At 41.7% G+C, this 17,555-nt stretch overlaps 1 protein-coding gene and 1 long non-coding RNA gene across 7 annotated transcripts in view; one reads left to right on the top strand and one right to left on the bottom strand.

Moving 5' to 3' along the window:
- TP53INP2 (tumor protein p53 inducible nuclear protein 2) overlaps positions 1–6,294 on the top strand; it is a 57,516-nt gene extending 51,222 nt beyond the window's left edge. For 4 of the 6 annotated variants that reach the window (XM_081196720.1, XM_081196718.1, XM_081196719.1 and 1 more), the window contains exons 3-4: positions 1,274–1,619; positions 2,990–6,294. In XM_081196720.1, coding sequence (XP_081052846.1) covers positions 1,274–1,619; positions 2,990–3,239 — 596 coding nt within the window. In that variant the 3' untranslated portion in view covers positions 3,240–6,294. The remainder of the gene's footprint in view (positions 1–1,273; positions 1,620–2,989) is intronic. The other 2 variants (XM_081196722.1, XM_081196721.1) reach the window with 2 other exon arrangements.
- Positions 6,295–10,224: 3,930 nt separating this feature from the next.
- LOC308588407 lies at positions 10,225–15,232 on the bottom strand. The gene is made up of 2 exons (XR_014008720.1): positions 11,231–15,232; positions 10,225–11,195 (listed from the first exon to the last, which is right to left on the bottom strand). It is a non-coding gene; the product is annotated as an uncharacterized lncRNA (long non-coding RNA).
- Positions 15,233–17,555: the final 2,323 nt, after the last annotated feature.

The following is a 17,555-nucleotide window of genomic DNA, read 5'->3' as shown; positions in this document are numbered from 1 at the left end:
GCACCCAGACCTTCTTTGCTTTTCCTCCTTTACCTGGAGGTTAGAGATAAGTTTTTCTCGCTTTCCCACAATCTTCCAAAGTTGGAAGATTTAGGATAGACAAAAGGAAGTCCTGGTGGATAATTGTGCTCACTCAAGTGGATAATATTGGTATTAAAATATTGTGTGTGTGTGTCTATATATGTGTATGTCAGTGGGACTTGGTGGCACATCACTGTGTGTAGGCTTGTTGTCTTAATGTCAAATGGAGCATTTCTGTTTTCCCTCTTCCTAGTCACTGTGTTTGGATTTGAATCTGTTGGGGTAGATTGGAAAGGGAGATGAACTGGTGAGGTCTTCTCTCCTTCTCCATTAGGGATGCCATCTGTACCAGCCTGCCTGTTTCTAGTACCTTATTGTATTGTTTTGCCATCCATTTCATTCTTCTATTACTTCTTTTCTTTCTTCTTTTGAACCAGTAATTCCTTTTAAATATGCATACATTTAAATATATTAGCACCTGTGGGTATGATATGTCTGGTTTCCACCATCTTGGGAGAGCTAGGCACTCTTACTATTTGGCAACGCTCTTTGTAGCTCCACGTTCCTCTGGCGCTTTGATAACCCACCATGGGAGGACTTCCTTGCTTTGCTTGTGGGTCGTCACTCTTGTTGATTCCCCCTCCTTCAACCAGCATGGTGGCTCACACTTTTGCTAGGCTGGACTGTGTGTGTACAAGCAACCCCAGGCATCTCTTGGGGGCTGCCATGTTTTTAGGGGCATTGACGGGGCAACAGACACTCTGAGAGGAGCACCTCCAGGTTCCCTGCTGTTGTTGCAAAGGATGCTGGGAAACTAATCTCAGATGGGGTGCAGCTGCAGTTGCAAGTGCTGCTGGGGCTCACCGCTTGGGTGGCAAGGCGCAGCTACCTGGGGTGGCAAAACATCTTGAGCCAGCCCTGACTCCTCAGGGAAGGTTTTGGGATGAATTACAAAAATGCCTTTGGGGTGTCATTTGTACTAATAATGCCCCCTTTCTCTTCTCCCTCCCTCACCCCTTCCTTCCCATCCATTGTATATTGAATGTGTGTGCCACCTCTCTCCTCTTAATCCTCTCCCCACCCCTGTACTGCCTTGCACAACCCTTGCATGGCTTTGAACAACGGTAACTACCTTTTTTTTTTTTTTGCTTTGGTTTTGAATTTTTTTAATTATTATTTTTGCTGTCGTTGCTCTTGTTCTGGCTGTCCTCCCGTTTTTGTGTGGGTGGTGACTCTTGTTGTCTCTCATTAGATAGTTACGCTTCAGCCTCCAGTAAGGAGCGGCGGGTAGGTGAGAAGGATTCTGTTTGTGCTTCTCGTTGCCGCCGTGGGTCCCCTCCACCTACCACGTCTTCGCCCCACTCCCTCAGTGACTGTGTCAGCAGGTCCATGCCCTCTCAGCCTGACCCCTGCTTGATGGACGAGAGTTGGTTTGTTACCCCTCCCCCCTGTTTTACTGCAGAAGGTCCTGACCCCGTCAGCATGGAGAGCAACCCCATGGAGGACCTTTTGATTGAACATCCCAGTATGTCCGTCTATGTCACCAGCAGCAGCATCATTGTGGAAAGGGAGAATCCTGAGGAGCACATCCCTGAAGGGTAAGCTCAGATCTTTCAGGGAAATGAGCCAAGACATTGGCTACTAAGAACAACCTCACCCACTATCAGATTTCATTACCATAATAATAATAATAGAATTAATTTAGGCAAATGAGTCTTGACTGATGATCTGGGATCATTCTAAAATCAATTCATTAACTGATGAAGAGCAAATGCAAATAGTTTCCAAAGTGACAATTGCCACAATCTTTAGAAATATAGATGTCTATGAAATTAAGTATTGTGCAGGTGGCGCTGTCGTCTAAACCATTGAGCCTCTTGGGCTTGCTGATCAGAAGGTTGGTGGTTTGAATCTGCCAAATGGGGTGAGCTCCTGTTGCTCTGTCGGAGCTTCTGCCAGCCTAGCAGTTCAAAAGCATACCAGTGCAAGTAGATAAATAGGTACTGCTGCGGCGGGAAGGTAAACGGCGTTTCTGTGCGCACTGGCTTCTGTCACAGTGTCCCATTGTGCTAGAAGCAGTTTAGTCATGCTGGCCACATGACCCGGAAAGCTGTCTGTGGACAAACACCGGCTCCCTCGGCCTGAAAGCAAGATGAGTGCCACACCCCATAGTCACCTTTGACTGGACTTAACCATCCAGGGGTTCTTTACCTTTACCTTTTTTCACCTGTGTGGGAAAAAATAGTGTTCCCCCTGCTCATAATGCTATGTGAGAGAGGGGGTTATTTTTTGTTTTGTTTTGTTTTATTATGTATTTTGTGTTCTTATTCTGCATTTTTCTACTGCAAACTGTCCTGGTATGAAGGGTGGTATACAAATTTAATAAATAAGAATAACTCAGGAACGTCCACTGAAGCAGAATGTTGATCAGTTCTGTACTTGTGCCTTTTCTGCTTCCTCCATCATTGAACATGATAACTTCATTTTAAAAGAATTGGGTGTGTTATTCTTGCATCTGACTGTTTTGATGTTGTAAATGCAAACGCATTCAAATATAGCTGATTTCCTACACACACTTTTTTATTATTTAAGCGACTAGGGTGTAGAAATAGTCCTGAGACCTGGAGGATGGCAGTGAAGCTCATATGTTCCCACCATGTATACAGTGTAATGTGTCACATGTTCAAATGCACAGACAGTTCATGCCATCCCTATCCCTGCAGAGAGGAGGGAGATTGCATGAGTTGTCTCTGCATACAACTGGTTCCATGTTTTGTGGCAGGCGCATTGGGAGGGCACAACTATTTCTGCTTCCCCGCTACACTTATGAGTGGACTGCTTTCGGTAGCTTTGATGAAGAAGGCCTTTTGCAACTTTAGGGGAAGTCTCTTTTATGTCCTCTCAAGTACGCCTAATCCTGTCAAGAGCCTTGAACCACCCTGAGTCTTGTGTACCTTTGTTTCTGCAGTGAGGTACCTGAACGCCGTTTGCAGCGTCATGCCCCTCACCACTCCACCTCTCTTGCCACCAAGGCCGCCATCTTGGAGAAGGTCAACCAAGTGCGTCGGATTCAGAGGGCAAAGCAGCTGTCGGAGAAGCACAAGTTCAGTCAGAAAGTGATGCAGCGGCAGAACCGCACCAGAGAGTGCCGCCCGCGACGGGCCAAACACCAAGGCAGCTTTGTCTACCAGCCATGCCAGCGCCAATACAACTACTAAGCTACTTCAGGAAGTCTACACTGTGGGGCATTATCCTTTTAACTTTCAGCTTCACCAGTTCCTCACAATGCTTTCTTCAGCCAAGAGGGTCATCTTCGTCCATTTTCTGAAATAAACCCACTCCCCTCACCCCTTTGAGAAAACCTCCTACGTTCTCCTGAACTGGCAACGTTCAATAGTTGTTCTTTTGTGGGCTTTTCATGGGCTTTATATCTCCACCCCCTTTTCATCAAGAAATACATTTTCTGATCTACAGCTTCCTTTTCTTTTTGGGTTTAATCTTCCCCATTCCCATCCCTCCATCCACGAGCGTGGATTCTGATTTGGATCTGAAGGTGAGAGAAACCCAACATGACCCAGTAAAATGTCCCAGTAATAAGGCTGCAGGTCTATTTTGAAACGCCAATGTGGGTTGTTGTTGTTTTTAAAGAAGTGTTGGAGAAATATGCATGCCTCTTAGTTACCAAGAAAGGCCATTTATCTCTGGTTATATTCTTGGTCACCAAGCGGCATGAAATCACACACTGGTTATTGTAGAAATTACCAGTGGTAGACTAATTGGTGCTTCCAGTGAATATATCACATTTCAATTTCTTTCCAGTGAGTTACGTACATAGTAGGGCCAAATGGCCTTGTCATTTCCTTTGGTCCCTTGTTGTTGCACTAGGGAGCCTATGACATCAGTGCCTTTCTTTATGACATCACACTCTCTACTGTGTGGTGTCACAAATTGAGATACCAGGTTCATGTGCAAACTGGAACACAAAAATAACAAATAAACCAAACAAGTCCCAATGGAACTATTTAAAACTATATCTTATGACAGATGTCTTTCCTTTAAAAATACACTAATTGCATATTTGTTCCTTTCACTGGGCTGATGTGGTGGCTAGTCATGAGGCATTCTGGCATATCCTTAATTTTACTGGGGCTGTAAAACCCATGAAAATCTATGGGAGTTTTGCCATTGACTTCAATTAGAAGATGGATTGTGTCTGAATCTTCAGTTCAGTAGTGTCATGTGATGTGAAATGGACCCTTTGAAAGTTTCATTTTGAGCAGCTGTAACTGCCAGCAGTGGTTTATGGGTGCTGCAGAGGTTCACAGTTATTGAAAGGTCAAGCTTGTATTAACGTTGCTCTTAATCACACATGGCCTTTTTGAAATCCCTCTGATTATTTGCATAAAAGCTATCCTAGTTTTTCTTGCCATATCATTCATGGCTCCATAACTTCATGAGCAAGTGTTTAAACCCATGTGTACAGAGCACAGTTGGATGTGGTACTTTTTGGAAGGACATCAGTTTGTGTGTGTAAGTGTAAAATAAAATAACTTCTAAAAAGGAAAACAACAACAACAAATTTTAAAATCCTAAATTTGCATCTTTACCCCATGCATTTTATCCTGAGGCTGATCATGGCAAACTTCCTCCAATGAAAATATTTCCTTGTCCTAAGGAAAGAAATTATTAAAAGTAATCTGAATAAAATAAAAACAGATGTTTGGCAGAGACTCTTGTTCTGAGGACTTTTATCAGGTTGAGTTCTAAGGGCACCAACCAGATAAGTCTGTGACAATTGGTTTCAATGGGAAACAGATATGTAAATAGTCACATTTCTTCCATTGATTTCAGTGGGATGGCAGGATCATGCCTTAATATTATGTTTAGTGGGAAAACATCATTTTTCGATCCTTGCCAACAGTAGAGCACTTCATATTCATTCATGTTATCTTATTCTGGTGTTGATGCTAATGCCAAGGACCTCAGCAAAGAAAGGGGCTTACACATAATTTTAGAGGTGATAAAGTATGTTGGAGGAAGTAATGAAGGATGTTAGATAAGAGATTGAATGAGGCTGGAGGGATGAAGTAAGTGGGTCAAAGACAGAAGGTAAAATAAAGTGTCCTATGCACACTTTCTCGAGAGTAAGCACCACTGAATTCAGTGGATAAATAGGTTCAGGCTGCGTGTCAGTGAAGAAGGGATCTGAAGTTGTTGACCAGGTGTAAGCCAAAGACATGGAGGTCTGGACCCTGGAGAGTAGAATGAATACCCTCTAGAGAACAGCATGAGTACCCACACTTTGAAGAAAGTCTTTTAGAATCTAGAGCACCCAGTAAACATAGTCATTAGATTATGAGAACAAATAGCTTTGATTCTGTAGCCAGACGCATGGAGGAGGTCTCCTCTGATCAAGACCATTTCAGGAATAACTGGGTTTCACTCTAATTATTTTAGACAAGCATTGTCCTGTTAAAAACAATCCCATATGAAATACCTGCAACAAAACTGTAATTTTTTAAACATTTATACTGTATTCTTATTCCTTTCCCTACCCACCCCTTCTATCAAGTTAATCACAGTGTTCACATCCTGATTATGGTCACAATGACCATTGATTCTTGAAACACTTGCTCAGTCAGGTTGAGATTTGCAATTTTCTGTCATATTTAATCTGTACTGAGCTTAGGAATTTCCTATATAAAACCTCATAATGATCATTTGGTACTGTCTATATATACATTTTTAAAAATAAGCTTGATACATGTTTAGAATAGGAAAGTAAATTATGTACTGAAACTCAGCTGAAAGGGAAAAAGGTAGCATTTCAGTGCTGTGGTTTTATAGGGTTGCCATACTTCAAAAAGTGAAAAGTTGTTGAGCAACCCTAGGTTTTAGAACCACCCACCCCTTATACTGTATAATATCACATTCTGCATGTGTTTCAAAAATGGCTTACCATGTGAAATTTGGAGAAGGGGGCTGCTATTGAAGAAATACAAGCCTAAAGCCTCTTGGCTAAGGGAATTAGCTGTGTGGTCCTGGGGGTCCTGGGCTGTGTTTCGAAAGTCAATAGCTTTATATTCACATGACACAACTGAATGGAAGATTTCCATCTGAGCTCAAATCAGACTAAAATTGTCTTTCACCTACCCGATACTGGCACTATACCTTGGCAGAACAGCATAGTAGAAATCCAGCTTTGTTAGCCATGTCAATGTTGGGAAAGTTGCCCCTATTGAATGTCTGCCTGTTCCACTGCTGTCAGATGAGAAGGGGGGGGAAAAGTCACCCTAAATGTTTTTCCAAAATTTAAACTACTCATCCAAACAGATGTTGGAAACTTACATTTACTATACATTTGACCTGCTGGCGAAGAAGGTAAATAAAGACCAGATCTCACCCTAAAATGTTGACTTCTTCCTGTTCTTCTGCCATTCCCACCTGCATTTGCCTATTTGCTGTCTTCATGACTCTTGAAGAGCTGGTGTTCATCACCTTGTCCTTATGAAATTGATGGCAAACCCCCCTTATAGGATCAGCCTATGTGCCTTTTAACTGCTGCTGAAGAGGCATCAGTTTCAGCCAGTTATTGGTACAGAGGACTTGGCAAGCACCTTAACAAGGGCAGAACCTCAAAACTTGGTTGCTGGCATCCCTTGTCACCAGCTGCATGTTACCTCCAGGAGTAGCAGTTGAGAAAGACATGCCAAAATCCTGGTTCTTCATTTCTGAAGATAACACTAGACAGTTGCCCAAATTTCGTTTTATGTGTGAGTGCTAACACTTCCGCAGAAAGCCGTGGGGCCGACCTATCAGATAGAGAATGTCAAAGCTAATTGATTTAATTTTAGTTCTGGGGCAAATGCACTTGACCTGGAACTGAAAGCAGAGCAATTCAATTTATGACTGATTCTTCCATTTCTCCTTTAACTGACCAGGAAGGCGATAGAGCTGGCAGGCCTGAGAGTGAGTCCTATGTACCTGTATGGTGGTGGCCACAGATTATGTCGGTTTCATTTGTGTCTGATTAAAATAGGGAGATTAACACTTTCTCTAATCTTGTGTTTACATCTTTTTGCCTCTGTCATGTCACATTAAATGCCTTTTACCACTATAGCAGCTCTTGAACAAAGCAAGGTGGTTTATTTGAAGAGCTGAAACACATTGGGGGGTGGGGGGCAGGGAGTGCAAATGCAATGAGTTTTGCATGTGGGAATTATCACACAAATGCCCAGATCCGCTTTGAATCTGACAATTCAAAGATATTGAAAGCTGCATCTTGAATGTGATAATTTAATCTGGAACATTAGGAGTTAATTTTGGGGTGGATTTCATTATGTTGATGAGTCTATATAGCTTAATATTCAATTTTTTGGAAATAAGACTTTTGACATCCCCCTCCCCACCCTAAAAAAATCACAAACACTGAATATCTCTGCTTTTTAAATGTCATTTATGAGAAAGAGAGTGATGTTAGCAATTTCTGTTTTGATTCACTGGGTACTCTTTATTTTCGTTGCTGCAGAAATCAATTTTGGGAGGGGGCATCTCACCAGAATAGGGCCTCTGTCCCTTTAAGTCTGCAGCTCTACAGCCCTGTGACACACAATGATGTCTGGTTGTGATGGGGAAACTACACCTCAAAGCTCTGAAAGGGCTGGAAGACCCGATCCATTTAAAATGTGGACATCACCTCTTACTACCACTTAGTCTTACAAGCTGTAGGTGAAATTTATTCCCACCATCTATGCTTCATTGTCAGTGAATCATGATTTACATGGTAATTGAACTTTTGCAAAGAAAGAGAGACTTCTGAAAACACCTGTATTCCAAACAGTGGCTTCAAAGAGTAGATGAGTTTGGAGCCTCTCCTTCCTTCTTTCCCCATGCCCTTAAGAATTCAAACTGTTTCATGTCTCCAAAGGAACGTTAGAAAGTCCATTTTTCTAAGTAAAAACTGGATTAGGTCACTTACTTACCTTTTCCTCCAATGCCGCTTTCTGTCCCCATCTCTGCAACATGTCCAAGAGGTTCTGACACCTTAACACAGAGATGGGGAACCAGTGTTGTTGGTCTGCAGCTCTCATAATCCCTGAGCACTGGCTATGTTGGCTAGAGTTGATGGAAGTTTGAGTCTTACAACATCTGGAGGGCCACAGTTTTCCCATCCCTGCCTAAAACCAACACACTTAGAAAAAATTATATTGGCTTCAGTGGGATATTCTTGCAGGTGTGCTCGGGGAAGGGGGGTAGTCCCAGTGTTAGATTCCTTCTAGAGATGTTGCCCTCCTATGGGGGTCAAAAATTATGGCAGTGTTTCACTCTGAGCAATGGGGCCTGGCTTCCTACTTCGCGCCCCATTAAAATTAGCATCGTATCTTTGACTACAACCTTAAACATGCTACAGTAAGTTGCGTGATACCGTCCTCTGGTGATACTGTATAACTGGGTGACTTTATTATGTGAGCACTTGCACCTTTCGATTGTTTCTGCTGGTTTGGTGCCTTAGCAGCGCACACAAAGAAATGCAGACAGAGGTTAACAGGAAAAAGAAGTATTGTACTGGCACAATTTTGCAGGTCTTCCCACCATTTTTCAATTATACTTGAGCACTTGGCCTTCGAAAAGGCTCCCAGGGTAGTGGCATTCCTTTCACAATGAGTGTAAAATGATGATGATGATGATAAATACTTTAACAGCTCACAAGTTGTTGCCCTTTAATGATACCTGAAATCAGCTGCTTGAAGCAGCCGCCTCACTCTGCCTAATGGCAGTGTCAGCCCTAACAACAAGTACTTATCCCATAATATTATTGCTTCCACTCTGAAGACTATTGCGAGCTCAGCCTGAGCTCAAAATATGCCCTGTGTAGTTTATATTGACCAGATTCGTGACACCATCTATGCCTCAGGCTTAGTTTTTAAAAATGCTAGAACAGGTTTTTAATGTTTTTAATATGCTGACAAGTGGAGCACTAGAGTTTCATCATGTTCCTGTGATGCTAAAGGCAAACAGGGCTATTGAATCATGTCCTGCCAGTGAGCTTCCCCGAGGGATTTTCCTGGCTAACACCAGAGACAGATTGGTGGATTAGAAGGACTCTTGGTTAGATCCAACAAGACAGTTCTTACGATGCAAGAGAAGGGGGAAAAAGCTAAGGGGGTAATCTCTCAAAGGTGCAGAAATGTAACCAATTTCTTAAGCTCGTAGAACAGTACAAATTTTGGGAAGGAGAAAAGGTTCAATGGTTGAGTGTGCGATAGCTGAATTCATATAACAGAAATTCAAGCTATTTTTTCTCTCTCAGATCACCTGGATCTAGTTCCCATCTGTGAAACGGGAGCCTCATAGCCATGTTCTGAGAATAAAACAGGATCTCGAGTTCTTATGGTAAACACAAAAACCTCCTTACTGCAGAGCAAATTCCAAAGTCTAATGATAATATGTTAACCTGCTCTTTGTCCACATCCTATAAACACTGTAATTTAAAACACCTGTATAATGTCTTCATTGTTTTTGCTGTCACTAGCAGTTCAGGAAAGCCATCTTAACATTCTCATCCTGGCAATTCAGTGATCAGTCCCAAGAATGGTGTTCAAAAATACCAACTACATAGTGCTCTCCTGTGTTAAGCCGAAGGAAAGGTGCTTAAAATAATAACTTCTGTGTGTGTTTGTGTATGTGGGTGTGCATTCACATTTGTAAATATGTTACAACAATGAGAGGATGCAAGCATTTTTTTAAAACTTCAACCATTTAAAAGTTGTGACTAGCTGTATTGCTCCTGAATAAATGGCTGGGAGAGTGTTGCAATGGCATTGTTTATGGGATAGGCCAGGGGCAGCCAATGTAGTGCTCTCCAGATGTTGCAGGATTGCAGCTCCCATGATTCCTGTCCATTGGCCATAGTGACTCCAGTTCATGGGAGTTGTGGGCCAAAACATCTGGAAAGCACTGTGTTGGCTTGGCTACCCCTGGGATCAGTTGAGTTCTAACTTCTTTTTTATTTGTATAAGGAAAATTTACAGCATGGACTCAGGGACAAAACAAACAATGTTGTTACCTTAAAAACACATGTTTTAGAACTGTTTGATTTGGATGGGTATTTTGTCGTTGTATGTATGAGTCTGTTGATACAAATTTGCATGTCCTAAAGAAATTTACGAACTTGATAGAACTGCTGTTTTGTTTTTCTTAAGAAAGAAAGAAAGATATACCTTAGCATAATTTGTGAAACATACTCTGCAACTAACTGCTGCCTTTTGGTCAAGGAAAAAGGACTTGATTGCCACTGGCTTGGCTATATAACAGAATTAAAGCCAGTCTTTGGGATGTGACCGTTTTTAACAATGGCACGGCCATATTGCGGTACTCCCGCACGGCACCGTGTGGATGACAAGTTGGAAAAGTGAGAGTGGCCATTTGTAACTCACTTCCTCTTTTAGACCTGTTCTCTTGTAAATACTGTTACATACGTACAATTATATAATATAAATATATTTAAGCAATATTTTTTGGTCAAAGTCCCCAAGTGTTTTGAGGGGCACTGAGGAGGCAAAGTGAGCCAAGGCCTGTGCTCTGGAGAAAACCATAGCCAAGCCTATCACTGAGCTACAAACCATGGGGGAACTCTTGCCCACCACTGGAAGTCAATGGGAATGAGGTAGAATTTCACTGGCAGAGAATACTCTGGGATATTTGCAATAAATGGCATAGGGAAGGGACACCTTGACATTCATTTGATTTGTTTAGTAATAATGTAATTAGTCAGTTGCACTTAAAAGCAAAAAGAAAAGTAAGGAAGGCTAAAGCGCTCGATTGCAATCATAACATCATAACAGAGATTTATTTTCCTAGTCACATTTAAATGAGTTTTGTTTTTGTGTACTGCTAGCAGCTGTAGACCCTTCCTGACTAGGCAGTAAAGAAGAAACTGAAGTCAGATGCCTAAACACACTAACTAGAAAATAAGTCTCATTTAACTGAGAGAAACTTGTTTCTGTTTGGAATGGATGGTCAAGGCCATCTCAAACATTAAAGGGGGGAAAATAGGTCTCCACGGTGTTTCATTGATGTCTTTGCTGTGCGATTTCAGAGACATGAGTAAGCCCCAATTTAAATAATAGGAAGAAAAGTTTAGTTTGAGAGGCCAAACTACATATAATGGAAACCTCAGTTCTATTGATGTTCTACATATAATGGAAACATTGGTTCTATTGACACAGTAAGGGGCCATGTTTACTGTGAGGATACACAGTAGGATAACTAAATTTAAACATGTGGTTTTGTTATATCCATACATCTTTATTTCAAAATATACAATTGGTGATGCTTTTTAATAATCCAACGGAGTTCAAAGTTCCTACCTCAGAAAACCTTTTCTGTATTGATTTGTTTGATGCAGAACCCGTGAGTGTTGCAGAAGATTCTGGAACACATTCTAGGGCCCACAATGGATGCCAGAGAAGCCTGTTGGGCCAGTCAACCTATGCAAACTAAGAGTAAATTCTAGACTATATCCAATAATCCCCACCTGTGGTTATACACTGAAGAGAAAGTTTGGTAACCTTGTCAGAGAGCTCATAAGAAGCCTTCTGAAAAGAGCAATCTTTATTTGACCATAATGTCACATAAACCATGACAACTGCTCTGTATGGTCATTTGTTTCATCCCCCACCCCCCTTAGAAACAAAATCATGTTAATTTGCAGCCAGATGCACTAAATGGAAAAATGTAGTGTCCCCTTTCACTCTTATTTTCTGGCAGTTCCTAAATTCTTACAGAAGGGTGAATCTTACGTACTGTGGGCAACCAGCCAATATCCAATTGCTGATTTCAGCACTGATTTGTAGGACACAAAAAAGCTAGAGCAGGTGGCTAGGATACCATTCTTTTGATTACTTAAAGCGTAATACCCATTCATTTCAGGACAGATCCAAGAGAAATGGATTGTGCTCATTTCAGCTCATGCATAGCTCAAGAATGAATTGATAGAATACAAAGTAAAGCCAGAGCAATAAAACACACACACAGCCCTTTCCCATTTGCTGGAATAACTGACTGGTTTTTGCTAGTGACATGATGCATGCTTCCATCTTGTTTTTCAGTCCTCTTCTTTCTTTGTTTTTAAGAGAAGGTGATTTATTTTATTTTTTTTTATTTTAGTTCTCACTTTACATTATCCAGGCCTCCATTTTGAACTGAATTTTATCCTCAAAATTGGTCATGGTCATGATATGTATATTTAAAAAATATTATCCACATAATTTTTCGTATCGCCCCTTTTACTATTTTTAAAGTGACATCTCACTGAAACTAAGAAATAAATCTTAATGTAAATAATAGACTAGAGATGGGAAATGGGGCACATTGGACATTGTTGGACAACAACACCCATCATCCCTAGCCACTGGTCATGCTGATTGCAGGATGATGGGAATTAGAGTTCAAAAATATCTGGTTCCTTATCCTTTTAACAGTCTAAGGTGGATTGCACATGGCAAATCTCCAGCTACTAATTTTGCAGGGAAATCTTACACACCTAATTGAAACGGTTATGCTAGAGGAACGTGCCCAGAGTGTCCATAGTGTTGACATTACAGCACCTTTTGTGATATGCGATTATCATCACAATTGCTGTACCATGTGCAAACATGTAGCTGCATGTAACATGCTTTTGGATAAAGCATTCAGAGATTCAGAACCACCATTGTCATTAAAAACAACAGCCCCAACCCAGCTCCCTTGTTAGCTTTGTGTCCTGTATGGTGAGGACACCTATGGCCTCCGAGATGCTGTTGGACTCCAACTCTCATTATATCTATTCAATGGCCATGTTCTCTGAGGCTGGTGGGAGTTGGGAACCCAACAGCTGCAGAGCCACAAGTTTCCTATCCTTGCTGTATGGACGTCCACATCAAAACACATTTTCACACTTCGTCTCTGATCTGGAACTAACAGTACGCACTTCTGACACTGCATATGTCTTTGACAGTGTTGGGGATGCACACTTCCATCTTGAAGTGCAAGGAAACAAACTTCCTTAGCAATATACTGCATTTCGGATGCCAGTTGGAATGGATGTTTCAGATTCATTAATGTTAAAGGGGGTAGAGGGATGCCTGACCAGGAGGCAAGGCCAAAGAAAGGTGGAGAAGGTACCCAGAGGACTCAAAAGGGTATTCTAGTCTAGGCCCTTTTCCTGAATTTACTAGGGAAATGGCACTACTTTCCACATTTGGATTGTGGCTCCAGGTCTCCCAACTGCATTTTAACTCCTTCCTCAGTTGTTCTTCCTTATGATGAAAATATAGTTTATTCTCCTAACAACCACATTCCTAGTCTTTTCCTATTATAGCCTAATTTGAACTGTCAAGTAGCATTTGAGTGGTATGATATTTCCTTATAATCAGCCCTGCTTTCTACTCATGTTGCTTCACTTCTGCATTATCCATCTTCACACTGTATTTATTATAGATTTGTGCACCTGTCTTTCATACGTCCCTCGCCCACTTTCACATGATTTGGCTTCACTATTCTCTAAGGAACATATACATCAAAGAAAAGACACAAATTGATTCAGGCCACCATAGTTAATGTCCTACTACACATAGATGGCTGCAGATTAAATGCTACAAATATATGTATGGTGGTTTTAAAATTGCAGGCTATTTTAAAGCATACTAAGGGCTTGATTTGATAAATACTGTATTTTACCAAGCTAAGGGCCTTTTGGCAAGTTGCAGTTTTGTTCCTTTGTTCTCAATATAAGTAATTTTCAGGATGAGAGTCACAAACACGAAATACAACACAACACAACAATACAATACATGGCCAACCTTTCAACATGAGGTCATCTATACCTTCAGCAAGTACATAGGTGGGGAAATTTCAACAAGTGTAGGTTTTTAAACCCCTTCAGCACTGTGACATGACAATAAACTATACCTGCTGGAATTCCACTTCTACACGAACATGGAACATACATAAACCCAAATGCTGAAAAGTTAGGCCTCCTCCATTTGTACCCATGTTTTAATCATGCTTCCAGACAAAAGCACACTGTGAAACCAGGAATCTCTCTGCAGATTCCTGCATCAGTCACAGAAGAACATTGTGATTTTGGTCACAAAAATGAGTCATTTGAATGCTTAAAACAAAACAAAATGTAGAAAGCAGCCACCGCTGATTTCCGTAACCTGTCAATGGAGCTAAGGACATTTCTGCAGCATAGAACCATAGAGAATATGGATCCAGCCACCTTTCCCATGGAAAATCTTTGCTACATTCTCAAATTCTCACATTCTTACACCAAGCCAGGCCATTGGGTCCACCTTGCTCAGTATAGTTTACACTGACGGCTTTCCGGGATTTCAGGTGGGGGTTTCTCCCGGCCCTACCTGGAGCTGCTGAGGATTAACAGAGGGCCTTCTGTGTGCAAAGCAGAGGCTGTACCACTGAGCTACAGCCCTTTCCCTACCACCAGCATTTTGTCAAAACCGTATTAGGGTAGCTACCTTTTGTTTCTTTTCCGAAGGCTTTTCAAACCAAAAAGTGCTGTTTTGGTTTAAGTCTTAAAAACCCATTAAAAATGTATTAAAATGTATTAAAGCATTTATTTTACTTTAGACACATAAACACACTTATCCCCTTCTCTGCTGTTATAATGCCACTTCCAAAGGTGGGAGGGGGAACCTTTGCATTTTGAATGCACATGCTAGAGAGGCAAATTCATTTCTGGTCATTCTCTCTGTTCTGTTCTGCTGACGGGGAAGTGGGGGCATGGTTTTTAAGCAAGGATCCTTATTGTATGCCTTACAATAGAGGGTTTAACTAGATGTAAGTCTGCCCACCAACCTTTTCCGCATCACTTATACCCTAGAACAAATACCTTGTTTAAACAAAATGTGTCTTTATGTGTTTGTTACCTGCTGAAGAAGTATATGGAAGGAGGAAGCCCATTGCTTGTAGGGTACTGTTTAGGCATTTGCAAGGAGTTGACAGAGCAAAGGACACAACTGCCTCAAAGTGTTCTGTGGTGTGCCTGTGTGTATGTAATAACGTTTTGATTGTTAGACTGTAATGGTGTCCTCTTTTTGGGGGGTAGGGGTGGGACAAGAAATAAAAAATATATTTAAACCATAACCGATGTGTTTGCTGGATTTCTTAAAATACATGACACAGTGATATAAGGCTTCTAATTAGTCAAATGCCCCACTTAACCATTCTATCAGTGCTTATAGCAAACTCTCAAGATATCTGAAACCCTGCATGAATGAGACGTTATGTGGTTTTATAAACGGGATAAACTTGAGGAAACACTTCAATACAAGCCAATTTAGTCCTAGTGGCTACAGCTGGAAAAAACCAGCTGACATTTCTCTTGTTGGTTTGGCAATTGGGCCATTTGGCAATTGAGACCCAGGAAGAGAAAGCAGATACATACTGGTTAATTTGCGCAGGATTTCACATGCCAACCAAATAGAGATCAAAATGAAATGAACCTTTCTGAATGGGTGGGCTACGGATCTAAAAATAATGGAACCTGAGCTAAAGCTTTGTCTGCATATTTACATGGCCAAGTCCTTGCACACCATTCTACTTCCACATTGCCTCCATGCTCCTTCCATTTGCATATGGGCCTCTGTTGCTTTGCTATCTTTTCCCATGTGTTGTGAGCTACCTTGCCATGGAACAAAGAGTACTTTACCATGTGCCAAGCATGAAAATATTCATGAACATTCCTTGATAGTAGCAGATATACAGTGGTGGCTCGCAAGACGAAATTAATTTGTTCCGCGAGTTTTTTCGTCTTGCGATTTTTTCGTCTTGCGAAGCACGGTGTCGGAAAAGTTTTGGAAAAGCTTCAAAAATCACCAAAGTCTTCAAAAACCTCAAAAAAGGCTACCACACCGCGTGCTATGAGTTGCTCCTTGGAGTCAAGTCGCAACTGTATTAACGGTTTTAAGAAAAAGGAAACAAACTTGCAAGACGTTTCCATCTTGCGAAGCAAGCCCATAGGGAAAATCGTCTTGCGAAGCAACTCAAAAAACCAAAAACCCTTTCGTCTTGCGAGTTTTCCGTCTTGCGAGGCATTCGTCTTGCGAGGTACCACTGTATGGTAAGATTTCACTTTTTCCTTTTTAAAGACACTTCTATTCACAGTTTTAAGAATGCTTTGGGTGGGGAAGAGAGACTTTTTAACTTGCAATGATCACTGCTCAGCAGATGCTCACAACAACCACACACTTGAGTAGTACACATATACATTTCAAAAATGCTAGTTCTACTTCAGGGAATTTATTTCAGTTTCCCCTAGGAATTGCTTGAAGCACTACAAAATCCAGCATAATGGGGTTTGACCCAACTGGGACAAGAGACAAGCAAAATTAATGTGACCGTGATAATCTACAATTCTGTTTCCAACTCTTGCAGAAGATATTATTTGTATAGAGTAAAGGAGTAAAGCATAACACATCTACTGTGAGAGTTTAATTTTGTTACATGCATGAGGACAGGAAGATCAGTGAGAGGAGCAGAGGCACATAGTCCTGAAGTGTACTTTTAAGGCATGGTGAGTTAATGTGATGCCCTCTAGACTTTGTTGCACTATTTCTGACTACTGACAATGCTGGCTGAGAATGATGGGTGTTGTAGTCCAACAACATGTGGAGAGTTCCACATTGGTTACTACTGCTTTAAATGTTCCCAGAAAGCAAGCATTCCTGAGAAGCAGCCTCCACTCTCAAAACCCAGGATATAGCTCAGCTAGTGTCAGGGGCGCGACTTATAAAAAATATTGGGGGAGCCCGCGAAAGCTCATGAATAATTAATAAGCTCATGAATATGCAGATAAAGTGGCACCGCCTCCTCGTGAGCGAATAGGGGAGAGCGTGCTGCGCCTATTAATCAGCTCCGAAGGAAATTGGGTGGAGCTTTTGCTCGGGAGGGAGGGCAGGAGGCATGCAGCCCGACCCTGTGCATTTTGGGCTGGGGGAGGGGCGGCGGTGGCGCTCTGCTGGAGAGGCGCCCGAGATTATTGGGGGGGGCAGAGCCCCCCCAAACGAATTTCTGAGGGGGCTCGGGCCCCCTCAGGCCCCATGGAGTCGGCGCCTATGGCTAGTGTTCCAACACTCAACAACCAACAGAAAATGGTCACGTATACAGTATTACTCTGAAGACCACTGGTCTTGCTAGCTAGGGATTATTGTAGTCAAAAAACAACTGGAGACCCAAGTTTGGGAAACATTGCTCTAGACCTATATCCTTGGTTCCACACATCACAAGCCTGGCTGGAAGTGAACCAAGTAAAGGAAGGAGTAACAAAGACAGTGAAGGACGAGAGATTTGAATAGATCTGCCCTATGATACCAAGGAGTTCGGCTGCTTCATATTTTTAAAAAACATGGCTTAACAAGTTATTGAGGTTCCAGAACTAGAAAGCACTTCTCTTACTGATGTTGTCCCTGAACTCCCCAGTAACCCATACCCAATGTAAAAGGATGCTGGTGTTAAATAACATACAATACAAA

This window comes from Podarcis bocagei (genome assembly GCF_964188305.1).
Source record: "Podarcis bocagei genome assembly, chromosome: 5".
Classification (NCBI taxonomy): domain Eukaryota; kingdom Metazoa; phylum Chordata; class Lepidosauria; order Squamata; family Lacertidae; genus Podarcis; species Podarcis bocagei.
The sequence above is the reverse complement of the archived record's forward strand: the minus strand, read 5'-3'. Positions and strand labels throughout refer to the sequence as shown.